The 15,039-nt window shown below is 41.1% G+C and overlaps 1 protein-coding gene across 3 annotated transcripts in view; it reads right to left on the bottom strand.

Moving 5' to 3' along the window:
- ptpn11b (protein tyrosine phosphatase non-receptor type 11b) overlaps nt 1-15,039 on the bottom strand; it is a 101,291-nt gene that overhangs the window by 55,871 nt on the left and 30,381 nt on the right. For all 3 annotated transcript variants that reach the window (XR_013549162.1, XM_078425218.1, XM_078425219.1), the window contains exon 2: nt 10,692-10,814. Coding sequence is in view for 2 of the 3 variants with exons in the window: in XM_078425218.1 (XP_078281344.1) it covers nt 10,692-10,814 (123 nt within the window). In the remaining variant the exon portion in view is untranslated. The remainder of the gene's footprint in view (nt 1-10,691; nt 10,815-15,039) is intronic.

Below are 15,039 nucleotides of genomic sequence, written 5' to 3'. Positions count from 1 at the left end.
CATTCACTATCTGATACTAGCACAGTTCCACGAATCAAAACTGCCCAGCTGTTTAATTTTCTAATCCTAGCATACTCAGAAAATACCAGCTGAATATGTAATCAAAGTAGTCATTGGACCGATTTTTGAATTTGTACAAATATTGACAGATGGTTCAAATATTATCTCCCTATCCCAGGGACAACAATTAACTTCAATTATTGCATTTAACTATTGATAGAAACAGGGAAAGCAGGAACAGGGCATGCAGTCCTTCGAGCCTGCTTTGCTATTCAATATGACCATCGCTACTCATACAAATTCAGTCCCCATTCCAGCTTTCTCCCCATATCCCTTAATCTCTTTAATCATATGAACTCTGTCCTACCCCCTATTTAATATATCTAATGATTTGCCTCCAGCATATTGTGGTAGAGAATTCATCACTCCCTGGAAGAATAATTTGCTCCTCAGTCTTAAATGCTTTGCCCCTCATCCTTAGTCTGCGACCCCTGGTCATAAGGTCATGTGATAGGAGTAGAATTGGGCCATTCGGCCCATCAAATCTACTCCGCCATTCAATTATGGTTGATCTATCTCTCTCTCTCTCTCTCTCTCCTCACACCATTCTCCTGCCTTCTCCCCATAACCTGACACCTGTACTAATCAAGAATCTATCTCTGCCTTAAAAATATCCACTGACTTGGCCTCCACAGTCTCCTGTGGCACAGATTCACCACCCTCTGACTAAAAAAAATCATCTTCATTTCCTTCCTAAAAGAACGTCTTTTAATTCTGAGGCTATGACCTCTAGTCCTAGACTCTCCCACTAGTGGAAACATCCTCTCCACATCCACTCTATCCAAGCCTTTCACTATTCTGTACGTTTCAATTAGGTTCCCCCTCATTCTTCTAAACTCTAGCGAGTACAGGCCCAGTGCCGGCAAATGCTCATCATAGGATAACCTTCTCATTGCTGGAAACATTCTTGTAAACCTCTGCACCCTCTCCAGTGCCAGCACATCCTTCCTCAGATATGGTGCCCAAAATATTCCAAATGTGGCCTGACCAGTGCCTTACAAAGCCTGGTCACACATACCTTGTCAGCAGGAAATCCCTCCTGATTCTGAGATAATCTAGGCCCATTAGACTTTTGTAGGCTTCCATGAGATCTCCTTTGAATATAAACTCTGGTCAATATGAGCCTGATCGATCTGCCCCTCATAAGTCAAGTCTCTGCAAAAATCAATCTGGTGAACCTTTGCTGGATAGCCTCGATTGCAAGGACATCCTTTCTAGGATAGGAAAGGTTTGGAGAGATATGGGCCAGTTGCAGGCAAATGGCAACTTGGCCTGGACAAGTTGGGTCTGTTTCCATGCTGTATATCTCCATGACATCATTCCTCAGATAAGAAAATCAAAGCTACAGTCTGACAAAGGCCCCATACCATTGCAGAAAATAAAATCCCCCTCTTATACTCAAATCCTCACACAAAAAAGGCCAGGTTCACCATTTTCTACATATTCCAAAAGTATTTAATAGTTACGCTTATGCTTGAGACATTGTGTGGAGTGTTGGCAGAATGGAGAGGATGTACGATTAGATAAATCAGACTTTAACTTCAGGCCACATGAATTTATTTTCCACCTTCCCATTGTCTTCTACCAGCCACTGAAGGGAAAATGAAACACATACAACAGGTCACACTGTATCCGCAAGGGTAGAAACATTTCAGGTCAATGATTTTAGTTTAGTTTAATTTAGCTTAGAGGTACAGCGCGGAAGCCGGCACTTCGGCCCACCGCGTCTGCGCCATACAACGATCTCCGTACACTAACACTATCCTATACACATTGAGGATAATTTACAACAATACCGAGCTAATTATCCTACAAACCTGTACGTCTTTGGAGTATGGGAGGAAACCGGGGATCCGGGAGGAAACCCATGCAGGTCACGAGGAGAATGTACAAATTCCGTACAGACAGCATGCGTTGTCAAGATCGAACCTTGGTACCTGGCGCTGTAAGGCAGCAATTCTACCACTGCTCCACCGTGCCGCTCACCATGATCTTTCATCAAAACTAAAAAGTTCGAAGTGTAGCATGTTTAATGATGCAAAGAAAGGGGAGATAACAAATAAAAAGCATTTGGAGGGCAAGAGAGATTAAATGACAAAAGAAACATTGAAGCCGGGTGAAATAAGTGGTAAAGGTATTACTGAATAACAAAAAGTAGGCCTGGAAAAGTTGTATATATGAAATGTGAAACTGTGTGAACTTACTGGCAGAAAGGAGGAGTTTAAAAATTACACGTTTGAACTGCGAGAAACAAAGGTTGCAGGCTTTGAGTGGAAAAACAAGCTGCTGGAGCAACTCTGCCTTTCAGGCAGCATCTATGGAGGGAAATGGAAAGTAGACATTCTAGGACAGGACACTTCAAGATTTCCCTTTACAGATGCTACCTGACCCATTGAGTTCTTCTGGCACTTTGTTTTTTGCTCATCTGCAGTCTCTTCTATCTCCAAAGGCTAATCTAATGTTTCATCCTGAAGGCTGAAATATGCATAATCAGGTGTTGTTCCTCTAACTTATTTATTACATTTCAATTACGGTGTATAGGCTGAGACAGGGAAATCAAATGGTGAATGCGTTGGGGAAGGTGACAGACAAATAGAAGCTCAGGGTCAATGCTTGTAGTCCGAACGCAGCAGCCATTCCCAATCTTGTACGTTGTTCGGTTTCCTCAATGTGGAGCAAATTACACTGTGAGCAATGAATAGAGTATACTAAACTGGAAGAAGGATATGTAAATCACTGTTACGCCCAGAACATGTTTCTGCTCTGCATAGTATCAAAGGATGAGATAAAAAGGCAGGATGTGTAATCTCCTGCAATTGAATCTGGAGATACAATGGGAAGGGCCGCAGGCAGTAGTTGACAGGCAGGAGTGAACAAGAATATCCTAAAGAGAATGTATAGGAGAAAGTATTTAAAGACTTATTGGGATACCATTGCATTGGAGATGGCAGAAATGATCAAGAATGATCCATTAAAGATGGAGGTTTCTCACATCTCACCTTTTCAGATGCAGCAGGAGGCCATTCAACTCATTGACCATGTGATTCTCCCATCCACCCACCCACGAGACATGATTTACAGTCACTAGCATGCTTATAAAAGTGGGAGGAAACCAGAGCAACAAGTGAAAACCTAAATGGTTACAGAAAGAACATACGAAAACATGGGAAATCAGGATTGAACCCGGATCACTGGAACTGTGAGATCGCAGCGATTGGTGCAGGGTCAATGTGTCACCCAAGATGAAGATAAGGGAAACCCCATTGTTCTTGGAGAGAGAAGAAAGCATGAGCGTATCCATTAGTGCTGGAAATGGATCCTGCCAGCTTTGGTGGAGGGAACCCATGGTTGTGAAAAAAGAGGACATGACATAATCACTAAAGAGGAACGTGTCATCACCATAACGAATGTACTGAAAATAGAAAAATTGATAGAAAGGAATGGCGTTCTTATAAGATGCAGGATGTTCAAAATAGCTCTGCCGACTGTTCAGATGTGAAGCTTATAATCGTTTTGTTGAGTGTCGTATCAGTTTAGCCATGTGAGTTTCACACAGGAAGGAAATCGATTGATCACGCCAGCTGCATTATGGAGTGTATCTTGTGGCATCTCCTACGCTCAGGTGGAAGATGACTGCTACTCTACAACAGCAAAGGGCAGAGAGATTTTAATGTAACGGCAACTGATATTTCAAAAAAATCTTGACTTTTGAAACACAGAATTCCTCAGTGGAGATGTGGGTTCATTTATGGAAGGCAGTGATAAGGCAGGTAGTTTCAGATGAATAGCTGTCAACGCAAGAACGTACAAAATAGAAGCAGGAGTGGGGAATTGGACCCGTGATGCCAGCTCCACCGTTCAATAAGATTATGGTTGATATTTAATCTCAGCACCGCGTTCTGTATTAACCACATATCCCTTGATCCCCTTAATAATGAAACATTTATAGATCTCCATCTTCAATCTACTTAGTAATCGAGTCGTTAGTCCTCTGGGTGAAAACATTTCTTCACATTTTTGTTCTGAATGGCTGACTCCTTATTTTGAGATGAGACCCCGCCTAGGGAAAGTACAGATTCTGCATCTACCACAAAGCCCCTGAAGAAATTTGTATGTTTCAATTCTTCTGAACCCGAGAAAGCGCAGTGTGCTAATTATTTTTCCTCACATGACAAACTCTCCATTCCAAAAATAAATGTGGTGACCCTCACTGCGGTCCCTTTATCACAAGTATTTATACCTGTATTTAACCAGGAAGACGACCTATATGCATTACGCCAAATGCAGCCTCACTCAGCCTCCACATAATTGCAATTAAATCCTACAGTAACAATCAATGGACTTTTGGTCTTCCCAATTCTTTTGCCGTACCTGTAATTTAAGTCAAGTCAAGTCAAGTCAAGTCAATTTTATTTGTATAGCACATTTAAAAACAACCCACGTTGACCAAAGTGCTGTACATCTGATTAGGTTCCAATGGAAAAAAAAAAAAAGAAACATACAGTAGCACGCAAACAGTTCACAGCGCCTCCTCAATGAGCCTCAAACGCTAGGGAGTAGAAATAGGTTTTGAGCCTGGACTTAAAGGAGTCGATGGAGGGGGCAATTCTGATGGGGAGAGGGATGCTGTTCCACAGTCTAGGAGCTGCAACCGCAAAGGCGCGGTCACCCCTGAGCTTAAGCCTAGACCGCGGGATAGTGAGTAGCCCCAAGTCGGCAGACCTGAGGGACCTGGAGTTAGAGAGGGGGGTTAGAAGATTTTTAATGTAGGGGGGGGAGTGTCCATTTAGGGCTTTATACATTCTGTCAATTGTGTGCATACATACCAGGTCCTCTACGACACCTGGGGCACTGTCTGTACAGAGTTTATGTTCTCCCCATGACCGTGTGGGTTTTCCCCAGGTGCTCCAGTTTCCTCCCACACTTCAGCAATGTACAGGCTTATGTTGATTGGCTTCGGTAAAAGATTGTAAATTGTCCCTAGTGTGTAGGATAATGCTCGTGTACAGAGATCGCTGGTCGGCTCGGACTCAGTGGGCATAAGGGCCAGCTTCCTAATTAAACTATCTCTGAACTAAATTACCATTTTTCAATCCTTCACCATTCACCGGGCGGCACGGTAGCGCAGCGGTAGAGTTGCTGCTTTACAGCGAATGCAGCGCCGGAGACTCAGGTTCGATCCTGACTACGGGTGCTGTACTGTAAGGAGTTTGTACGTTCTCCCCGTGACCTGCGTGGGTTTTCTCCGAGATCTTCGGTTTCCTCCCACACTCCAAAGACGTACAGGTATGTAGGTTAATTGACTGGGTAAATGTAAAAAAAACAAAATTGTCCCTAGTGTGTGTAGGATAGTGTTAGTGTGCGGGGATCGCTGGGCGGCGCGGACTTGGTGGGCCGAAAAGGCCTGTTTCCGTGCTGTATCTGAAATATGAAAAAAAACCTGCCTTTTGTAACCAAAATGGGTGACCTCACATTTTATTCCACCTGCCACGTGCTTTCACATTCACTTAGTCTATCTACACACTCCCTGGAGCCTTCTGCATCCTCTATGCAGCCCACATCCACACCAAATTGTAGTTTTGTATCATTATCAAACTTGGATTAAACACACTTGATCCCCTCATCCAAAGCACCATATAGATTTTGACCAGTTCATTGGTTCTTTATTGTCACGCATGCACAGCAGTGAGATTCTTTTGAACAAACACAAAATGCAGTCGCCTCAATTTTGGCTCAGTTTCAAAAAATAGGAAAAAAAACCCAGAAAACATAACAGTCCAAAGTACAAGGGCTGAGCTTCCCCTGTACAAGGCCGTTGTGTCTTCGTTCTCGTCAGCCGCCGGCTCAAACGTGTCCTCGTCAGTCACTTTGGCCACCGGGCTCTAACTTGCTCGCGGTGGCTGCTGGCTGGATCCAGACTTGATCAGATCTGCATGGGCCACCACATCCCTTCTGCCACAGCCACGCAGTTGGAATCCCAGCACTAATCCACACACAACCCGCTGGTTACAGTTCCTTTTCCAAAATTGACACCTTTGTAGCCAATCAATATTTTCTGTTCATGTCAATACGTTACTCACATTATTGATCTAATTTTGTTTAATAATCTCTTGAAGGCTATGGGGAGAAGGCAGGAGAATGGGGTTGAGAGGGAAAGAGAGTTCAAACATGCTTGAATGGTGGAGTAGACTCGATGGGCTGAATGTCCTAATTCTGCTCTTATGACTTATATCACATCTTATCAAAGCCCTTCTGAAAGTCCAAATAAACCGCATCAATTTACTCATGCGTATCCACCCTGCCACTTACAAGTTTTTGAAAAATCAAGATTTGTCAAAAATTATTTATTTTTCATAAGTTTGTGTTGACAGGACCCACTTTATTATATATTTTTTAAATGCCCTTTTATCACTTGCCTAACAATGGGTTTTAGTATCTTTCCACCTTGCCAGGTGCTCTTCTCATCTATATAAGTGGCTGGCATCTATTGCCCATCTAACACTATCTTCTGAATCCCCACACCTGCTTCTTTGGAGTCACATTATCCTGCCCCTTGTGACCAATGGATTCTGCAGTGGTTCATCTAATGGATATGTCAATATCCTGTCATAAAGTGACCAAATAAAATTTCCCCTCCCAATACAGTGCATGGTCTGAACTTTAGACTTTAGCTCTTCAACTCTGAACTAAAGTTCCTTACATTGCAAACAATTCCTAAAGATGTGGTCACCCATGGATCCAGATGTTTACCATCCGTGCCCACATACTGCAGCAGCTCACCTACCCTACCATTCCTGTTTTTAAACATTAATTTAACCTATTTATTGAATTCTGTCACTGTCACCCGAGTGGTTAAAAACCTATTTCGGTTATATGTATATGTATTTGAGGAAAATGATACTTAATTCTCATATCAGCATTGCCTGATGCCCGGGCATGAGATGAATTCTCCTCTCCTTGAGTTGAGAAAATGAGTAATTCTGCAAAAACAGATGTGAGTTACTTGCTCCAAATCACTCACCACCTACTAGAGTCCCAAAGCTAGATACTGGGTGACAGTAACTCCCACCTTATACCATGATGGCACGTGGGCATGGCAACTCTTTGCATGCTGGTCCCAGGGTTGGATCCATTATCATCCAATACAATTGGTCCACACTTTTAAATTTCTTTTTGACTTGTAAATCTATCGCTATTTCGAGCTGTACTAACATTAGTCTCTTTAATCTTCGTTTAGGTATGCTACCAAGCTGAGAAACTATATTCTGCACTCTGGTATGTTTCTCTTTGCTCTACCTTTTGTACTTGCATTTGGCTTGATAGTATTTTTGTGTATCTTGGTACAAGTGACAATAATACACCTAAACCTACACCTCATCTCTGTGGGCATGCACTGTATAACATCCTGCAGAAGCACCTGAGATCTGTCACTACAAACTTCAAAAATCTTAGTCTCAGTTGATGTTACATTGATGTTAGTTGATGTTAACAGTTGATGTTACATTGATGTTAACAGTTGATGTTAGATGTCTTACTGCCCCTCCATCATTGGTACCCTCCAGAAAGTTGTCCTAGCCTTTTTACCTCTTTCCTCTTATTCATGTTGAAGACCTGCAAGACATTGCTGAAGCAGTAATGCAAGACAGTGTTCAGCTCACTAAGATTAGCTGAACAATTTGTAACTGAAGTCCTAGGGAATTAAGTAATTTCTGCTCTAAATTACTCGCAAACTGAAATAATTGCCAACCCCATGCTCCTGGTATTAAGATTGCTTCCCTGTGCATAGTTCACACTGTGTGTTAATTTCACAGGCAAGCCAGGAATTAGGCAGTACACATTAATTTATATAATCTTAACACGCTCCCTGTTTAAATGCAACAACACTCATCTTTAATGGAACTCTTAGTCTGAAGCATTCCTAAAGACATTTTCGACAATACCATAGCACTGAAACAGTAGTTGTAATGTTTCAAAAGACATGTCATGAAGTTTAATAAAATAGATACAAAAAGACAATTAGCAACCGTTGCCAATTCAGGTAATGTTCGCTCTAACATTAGATTTGAGGCAGCAGAATGCTTTGAGCAACAAGATCTATTAAATTCAGGCTAACTGGAGTAAGCAAACCTCAATTTGTGTTCAAGTGTAATTGTTATTCTCGAAGGTGATTGAGATCAATTAAATCATCATAACCCCATTAAATCCTGGGTAGATACAAAATGTTGGAGCAACTCAGTGGGTCAGGCAGCATCTCTGGAGAGAAGGAATGGGTGACGTTTTGGGTCGAGACCCTTCTTCAGACCATTAAGTCCTAACACTGATCTCAAATGTATTGCATAAAAATGTTTCATGAAACTTCAGGAGTGATTATGTAGCTTTGACAGGGGTAGCTTATCTCTCCTTATCCATCTTGACTTGTCAGCAGCCTTTGCTGGCCATGCTCTTCTCCAGCAACATTTTTCCACCATCACCTACTTGGATTAGTTTAGTTTAGTTTTTTAATTTAGAAATACAGCATGGAAACAGACCCTTCGACGCACTGGCTCCGTGCCGACCAGCAATCCCTGTACACTAGCACTATCCTACACACGAGGAACAATTTACAATCTTTAATCTATAAACCCATATGTCTTTGAAATGTGGGAAGAAACCGGAACACCCAGGGAGTCACGGGGAGAACATACAAACTCCGTACAGACAGCACCTGTAGTCAAATCATACCTGCGTCTTTGGTGCTGTAAGGCAACAACTCTACTGCTGCGCCACCGTGCTGCCCCGATTGCTTACCTAATTTCATTCTTATCCAGCCAGTTATAGCCAAATAGGCTTCAATAGCATTGTTTCCTGCACCTACCTAGACACCTTCTACCTTTGCTTCCTTTTTCCATCTGCAACTTGATGTTGCTAGAATTCAAGATATTTACCAGCATAATGCATCGTCCTCGGTCACGCGCCTGGCTGTACGTGACCACAGGTGGTGAACCTCACTGGTCAATCCCCCGCAGAGTTGAATACAAAAATAGCAGAGACTGGTGTCAAATCTGTGTGCGATGCAGAATGACATTGTAATTTGCCTACTGTACATTCTTCTTGTGGGTGTTGGCTGTGCTTGCACTAACACCCTTGTCCAATGCTGTTAGATGTAACATTTGACAGAAACATGCACCTACAGCTGTAGCATCCAAAAAATGCATGCTGCACAAGCAGGCTTTGCACCTGTGGCTTTTCATGAAGATTTCCCATGCAATCAGCAGTGCAGGGACTTGGTGGAGTTTGGGTGCCCTAATGCATTTCAATCGCCTTCAAGAACAAGAATTACACAAACTGAAGCTTGCCTAGTCCAGCATAGCCCACTGCATTAAACAGATCCTGTTGCTTAAAGTGCTCTGCTACCTGCAAAATCTAATAAGTTCTAAAGAACATTTTGTTATTTGCCTGATTCGACAATTGTTCTTATTGAAACTTCTTGTGCCTGTTTATTAAATTTCTTGGGGAATTCTGACTTTCTGGCATAACGCAGGACAGTGAAAGTTTTGGAGATCTGCTTTATATGTCTCTTAATTTTTATTTTCAAATGCCTGTTGTACCATGAAAAATACACCAAACAAGTTCAATTCTGTTGTGACACATACATAAATTGCACAGACTATGAATGGAAGTGCCAATACTTTTGACATTAATCGCTGACATGAATTCAGAAAGTTAAGAGGACAATTCTGCAGTAAGGACTTTTGTTGTCATAATAAAGGGTAAACAACTATGGCCATTTCCCCAATAAATTATTAGCAGACTAAACTTAGAGTTTGCTCAGTGTAGTTATTGACCCTATTTACCCATTAAACATTGAGCATGACAGCCAAGAAGTGGAAATGAAATTTGGCTACAAGTATATGATGGTGAAATGAAGAGGTGCCTGGAACCAGTATGTTTGCACTTTTCCACATTCACACAAAAAAGACAAATGTTGAATGCGCTCCTACAAGACTGCTTGCCGAGAGGCAATAAATCCCAGACCATCTACTAAAAAGGTAAATTTTGCTATTTTACATGACTGAATACATTGCACAGTAGTAGGAATCCGTTTATTGCCATGCATTTAAAAAGCTCACCCATGCTCTCAACTCTTCCACTCCCATACCTGAATATGATCCTGATCCTTTTCCATTTTCCAATCTACCATTGCATCCCATGACTTCATATCAATAGTAAGGGTGGTGAATCTGTGGAATTCTTTGCCACAGAAGGCTGTGGAGGCCAAGTCAATGGATAATTTTAAGGCAGAGATAGATAGGTTATTGATTATTATGGGTGTCAAAGGTTATGGGGAGAAGGCAGGAGAATGAGGTTTGGAGGGAGAAATAGATCAGCCATGTTTGAATGGTGGTGTAGACTTGATGAGCCGAATGGCCTAATTCTGCTCCTATCACTTATGACCTTTTTCATTTTTGCCTTATGTGATAAAGCTCTAGTTATAATATACTTACTTACTCAACAGTATACTCAAATGTAGATAGGAGATACCAATAAAGAACACAGAAAATTAGGAATCAAATTCTCAGCCATTAACTTGGCTAGCCCATATAACATTTGTCCTTTTGTTTCTTAGTAAATTTCTGCTAATCTTGTCTTACCTAATTGATAAAGTGAAGTCTCCCGGGTTGCTTTTGCTGGGCCGAGCGAGGAAACTCCCATGAACTCCTCGACATAATAAGAGCTGTTCTGCTTCAATCCCTGTTATATTGGGATGGAACCACCTGTGCAAAACAAATAAACAAAGCCTTTAAATGCTCAGAAAATAAGAGATAATCTGTCGACTGATAATTCTATCATCTTTTTTCATTAAATCACTGGCAATAAATAGTTTTCATTAAACAATCTAAAACTCAGCAAGGGAAGAATGCTTCTTTAATACTAAAGAACATTATAATAGCACCTGAAGAATCGTTCTATTGATTTTGGATACTCTGTTAGAGAAGTGAAACATCATGGTCTTTTCATTGTGCAAACTACTGTTTAAGACTTCAGAATTTCATTGTGATATCTATATATTAAAACTCTCATTTGTTTGTTTGTTTGTTTGTTCCTGAACTACAGTCAAAACGGTACATGATAGCGCGACAGTTTTAGGCCCTCCTTACTCACAGTTGCCCCTTTGATGCTAATGGAAGAAGTTTCATTGAAATCGGTGTTATATTTTTAGTTATTCACATTTTAAAGTTTAAATCTATCTCCTAGGGAGGGAGGGTGGAGGGAGGGAGGGGGAGGATAAGGGTGTTGAGGGAGATGGAGTGGGAGGGGGAAGGTGAGGGAGGTGGAGGGGGAGGGGGAGGAGAGGGGGGTGGAGGGTGGGGGGAGGAGGAGGGAGGGGGGTGGACGGAGGGGGGAGGAGGGAGGAGGAGGGGAGGGGAAGGGGGAGGGGAAGGGGAGGGGGAGGGGGGGAAGAGAGAGTGCTGCACCAATGCAGGAGTGGTTTGGGCCCAACGGGTCCACTTGGTCTAGTATTCTTTTAAAGTAGTCATAGAACAGCACAGCAACAGGGCCTTCGGCCCACTATGTCTCCTCAGCCTGCAAGGGATCGATATCTCTCCATTCCCTGCACTACTAGGCATATCCATGTGCCTCTTAAATGCCATTATCGTATCTGCTTTCACCACCACCCCGAGCAACATGTTCCCGGCGCCCACCACCCTCTGTGTGAAAAAAATTAAAATCTTGCTTTAAATTTTGTCCCTCTCACCTTAAAAATGTCCGTCTAGTCATTGACATTTGCACTCTGGGAAAAAGGCTGCACTATCTAGGATATTCTTATGATAATCATTAACTATTAACCAGCGTGCACAAAGAATGATTAGAAAGAAGTTTAGAATAAAACAAAACTATCTCAGCCGGTGGCGAGAGTTTGGAACTCATTCTCTGAAACAGTGCAGAGGTAAAAATTCTCAACACATTTAAAAGCAGTTTTTACCTGGAAAGTGATTGGACAAAGAACTAGGGTGTGAGATTAACCCAAGTCCATTTTTGAACACCATTGCCACATGGGTCAAAGGCCATAACATTTTCTGATTCTATAATTTGAATAATTCTGCAATTCATCAGTTAACCTTTCCTCCTCTTTAATTTCCTTCCCTCCTTCAAGCCAATTCTTAAATAGTCCCAAGTTTTGTGCCTTGTTTTCAGATTTTGTGTTTGGAGTGCCTGAGGATGCTTGACCAAGTTAAAATTGCTTTAAAACTACTAAATAAATGTAAGCTGTTGCTGCTCAATGGATACAGCAAATCAGCACATATTGAATGAGTCCACTTTCCATATTCCGTATTCACCGATAATAGTTATTAACAGTAATTACTGCTGTCAATTATTTCAGTGATAATCATTATTAAAAAGGGCAGTCTATTGTTAGCTCAGCTTGGATTTGTAATATTCGTCATTCGCTCATGTAATCATTTTAACGTAAAAGCAAAAAATATGGCAGACCATGGAAACTAAAAATATGACAGACCCGTGGAAAATAAAATCAGAAGACGTTGCAAATGATTATCACAGACAATATCACAGATTAATTATGCTGATTTGCAAGGATGCGTGGTCAGACCTCTCCACGATAATACTATTAAAGACATGATCCATTTCTTTGTTGGGTGATAGAATAATAGGTTAAAATGAGCTAGATTGTATTTGTTCTGCGTTTTCTGAACAAGACATGCTTGTGCAATTTTCCACATTGTGGGGTCGATAACATTGTTGTTGTTCTGAAATAACAGTATTTTGTAGCATCATGCTTGCCTGACTGATTATTTCTGGTAATTTCTGCACTGGATCTGCTTGGGTTGGCAGTACATCTAATTCTAGAGCACAAATCTTCAGCACTTCAAAATATTGTCTGGCTCCATTGCTTTTGCTTTATTCAGTGCTGTCAGCCTTGCATTTTTCGCTCTCCAATGTTTTCTGTGCTTAACATATTTGCATACTGCAAAAACGGTTTTCAGAAACATGTCACCATTATCATTAACACTGTTCATTGCAGAGAATGATTAAAATGTTTACCAAAAACCATCCAAACATACTTGACACTTTCACAGTTTATAATTAACATTTTAAAGAGCTATTAACCAAGTTGGAATAAAGCCTTCACTTTCTAAGTGTGAACTGTAACCACAACTGGGAATTGATGAAGACATCACCGCTTGGTATTTGGCATCCAATGGTAATTCAATTGATAATTCACAATTTTCAAGAATAATATTCTAAAATCATAATGTTGAATAATATACAAGAATTACTCGTCAAATATAGAGCCTATTTTTCATGAAGAACTGTGATGCAAGTTATTGCACCTTCACTTCTTTGCTCAAAATCCCATTTAATGATTTTAAATAGTTATGTGTTTTGAAGGAATCAATTATAAATGTCATGTATTTAATCTGTATAATGCTCGGAGCAACTATATCTCTTTACATCAGATACAAAGCACATCAGAAATCAATTATCACATCTTCACATTTGCTTTTACTGCACTTTGTGGCTAACCATATTTTCCACCCAAAACTCATCCAATGTTTCATTCACCAGAAACTAAATTCAGCAATAAATTGCAAGCATCTCTGACAAGTTGTCAGGTTTCCATTAAATAAAACTGGGTCATTGCATATTTCCACTGAGCAGTCTTTACACCTAGCAAGAGAGAATTGAATTTCTAAAACACAACCACTTCAAATGCAAGTCAAGATCTTTTTTGGGGGCTTTGCTTATTCCTTCAGTTACATTGGAATATAATTATAATATTACATTAGAATGATAGAATTTGATGAAAAGCTTGCTTATGAACGAGCCTAGATCTAATCGAATTTGCCAAGTGTTGACAATAGTAAAAATGTGCAGGGCTCGCATTTTCCATTGAATGTTGGTAAGTTTATGATCTTTCAACAACGCTGCACTCTCTTCATGTACAGTGCATTAATAATGTAATAATGTAAGTTTCATCATAAGATAAATATCGCCAGAGTATCCTGATGCATAAAAGGACTAAGGTGATGTCAGCATTTGACAAGGCCATAGGCTTTCTTCTTCAAGGTTGCAATTGTGGCTGGAACAAGTAGCAGATTGCAGTGAAGACTTCATTACTGAATTGCTCACATCTCAGATACTACTCCTTACTGATCTTTTGATATACTTCATCCCTAAACATTCTGCTTCACTTTCCTTTTTACCAGCCTGTCCTGTTGTTTATGCCACTGCACCCTAAAGGGAATGCCTTTTAATAGACAATAGACAATAGGTGCAGGAGTAGGCCATTCGGCCCTTCGAGCCAGCACCACCATTCAATGTGATCATGGCTGATCATTCCCAATCAGTACCCCATTCCTGCCTTCTCCCCATACCCCCTGACTCCGCTATCCTGAAGAGCTCTATCTAGCTCTCTCTTAAAAGTACTCAGAGAATTGGCCTCCACCGCCTTCTGAGGCAGAGAATTCCACAGATTTACAACTCTGACTGAAAAAGTTTTTCCTCATCTCCGTTCTAAATAGCCTACCCCTTATTCTTAAACTGTGGCCCTTGGTTCTGGACTCCCCCAACATTGGGAATATGTTTCCTGCCTCTAACGTGTCCAAACCCCTTAATAATTTTATATGTTTTAATGTTTTTAAAGCATCCATGGTTTGTATAACAGAACTTTGTCAAACTAAGTCCACCAGCATTTGGCACACCAGAGGTTGTAAACTGAAGTAAAATGTGTAAATAATTGTAAAAAGGACGAAATAACTGCACAAACCTAACAAAAGCCAGAATAAATCAATTAGTATGAAACTTGCAAACTCCCATTTTGCAAACCCTCCATGACATTGGGTAACACAGTGGTGCAGTGGTCGAGTTGCTGCCTCACAGTGCCAGAGACCCAGGTTCAATCCTGACTACGGGTGCTGTCGGTACAGAGTTTGTACGTTCTTCCCGTGACCATGTGAGTTTCCTCCGGGTGCTCCA

Source organism: Rhinoraja longicauda, chromosome 30 (assembly GCF_053455715.1).
Source record: "Rhinoraja longicauda isolate Sanriku21f chromosome 30, sRhiLon1.1, whole genome shotgun sequence".
NCBI lineage: Eukaryota > Metazoa > Chordata > Chondrichthyes > Rajiformes > Arhynchobatidae > Rhinoraja > Rhinoraja longicauda.
This window is presented reverse-complemented; position numbering and strand designations above follow the sequence as displayed.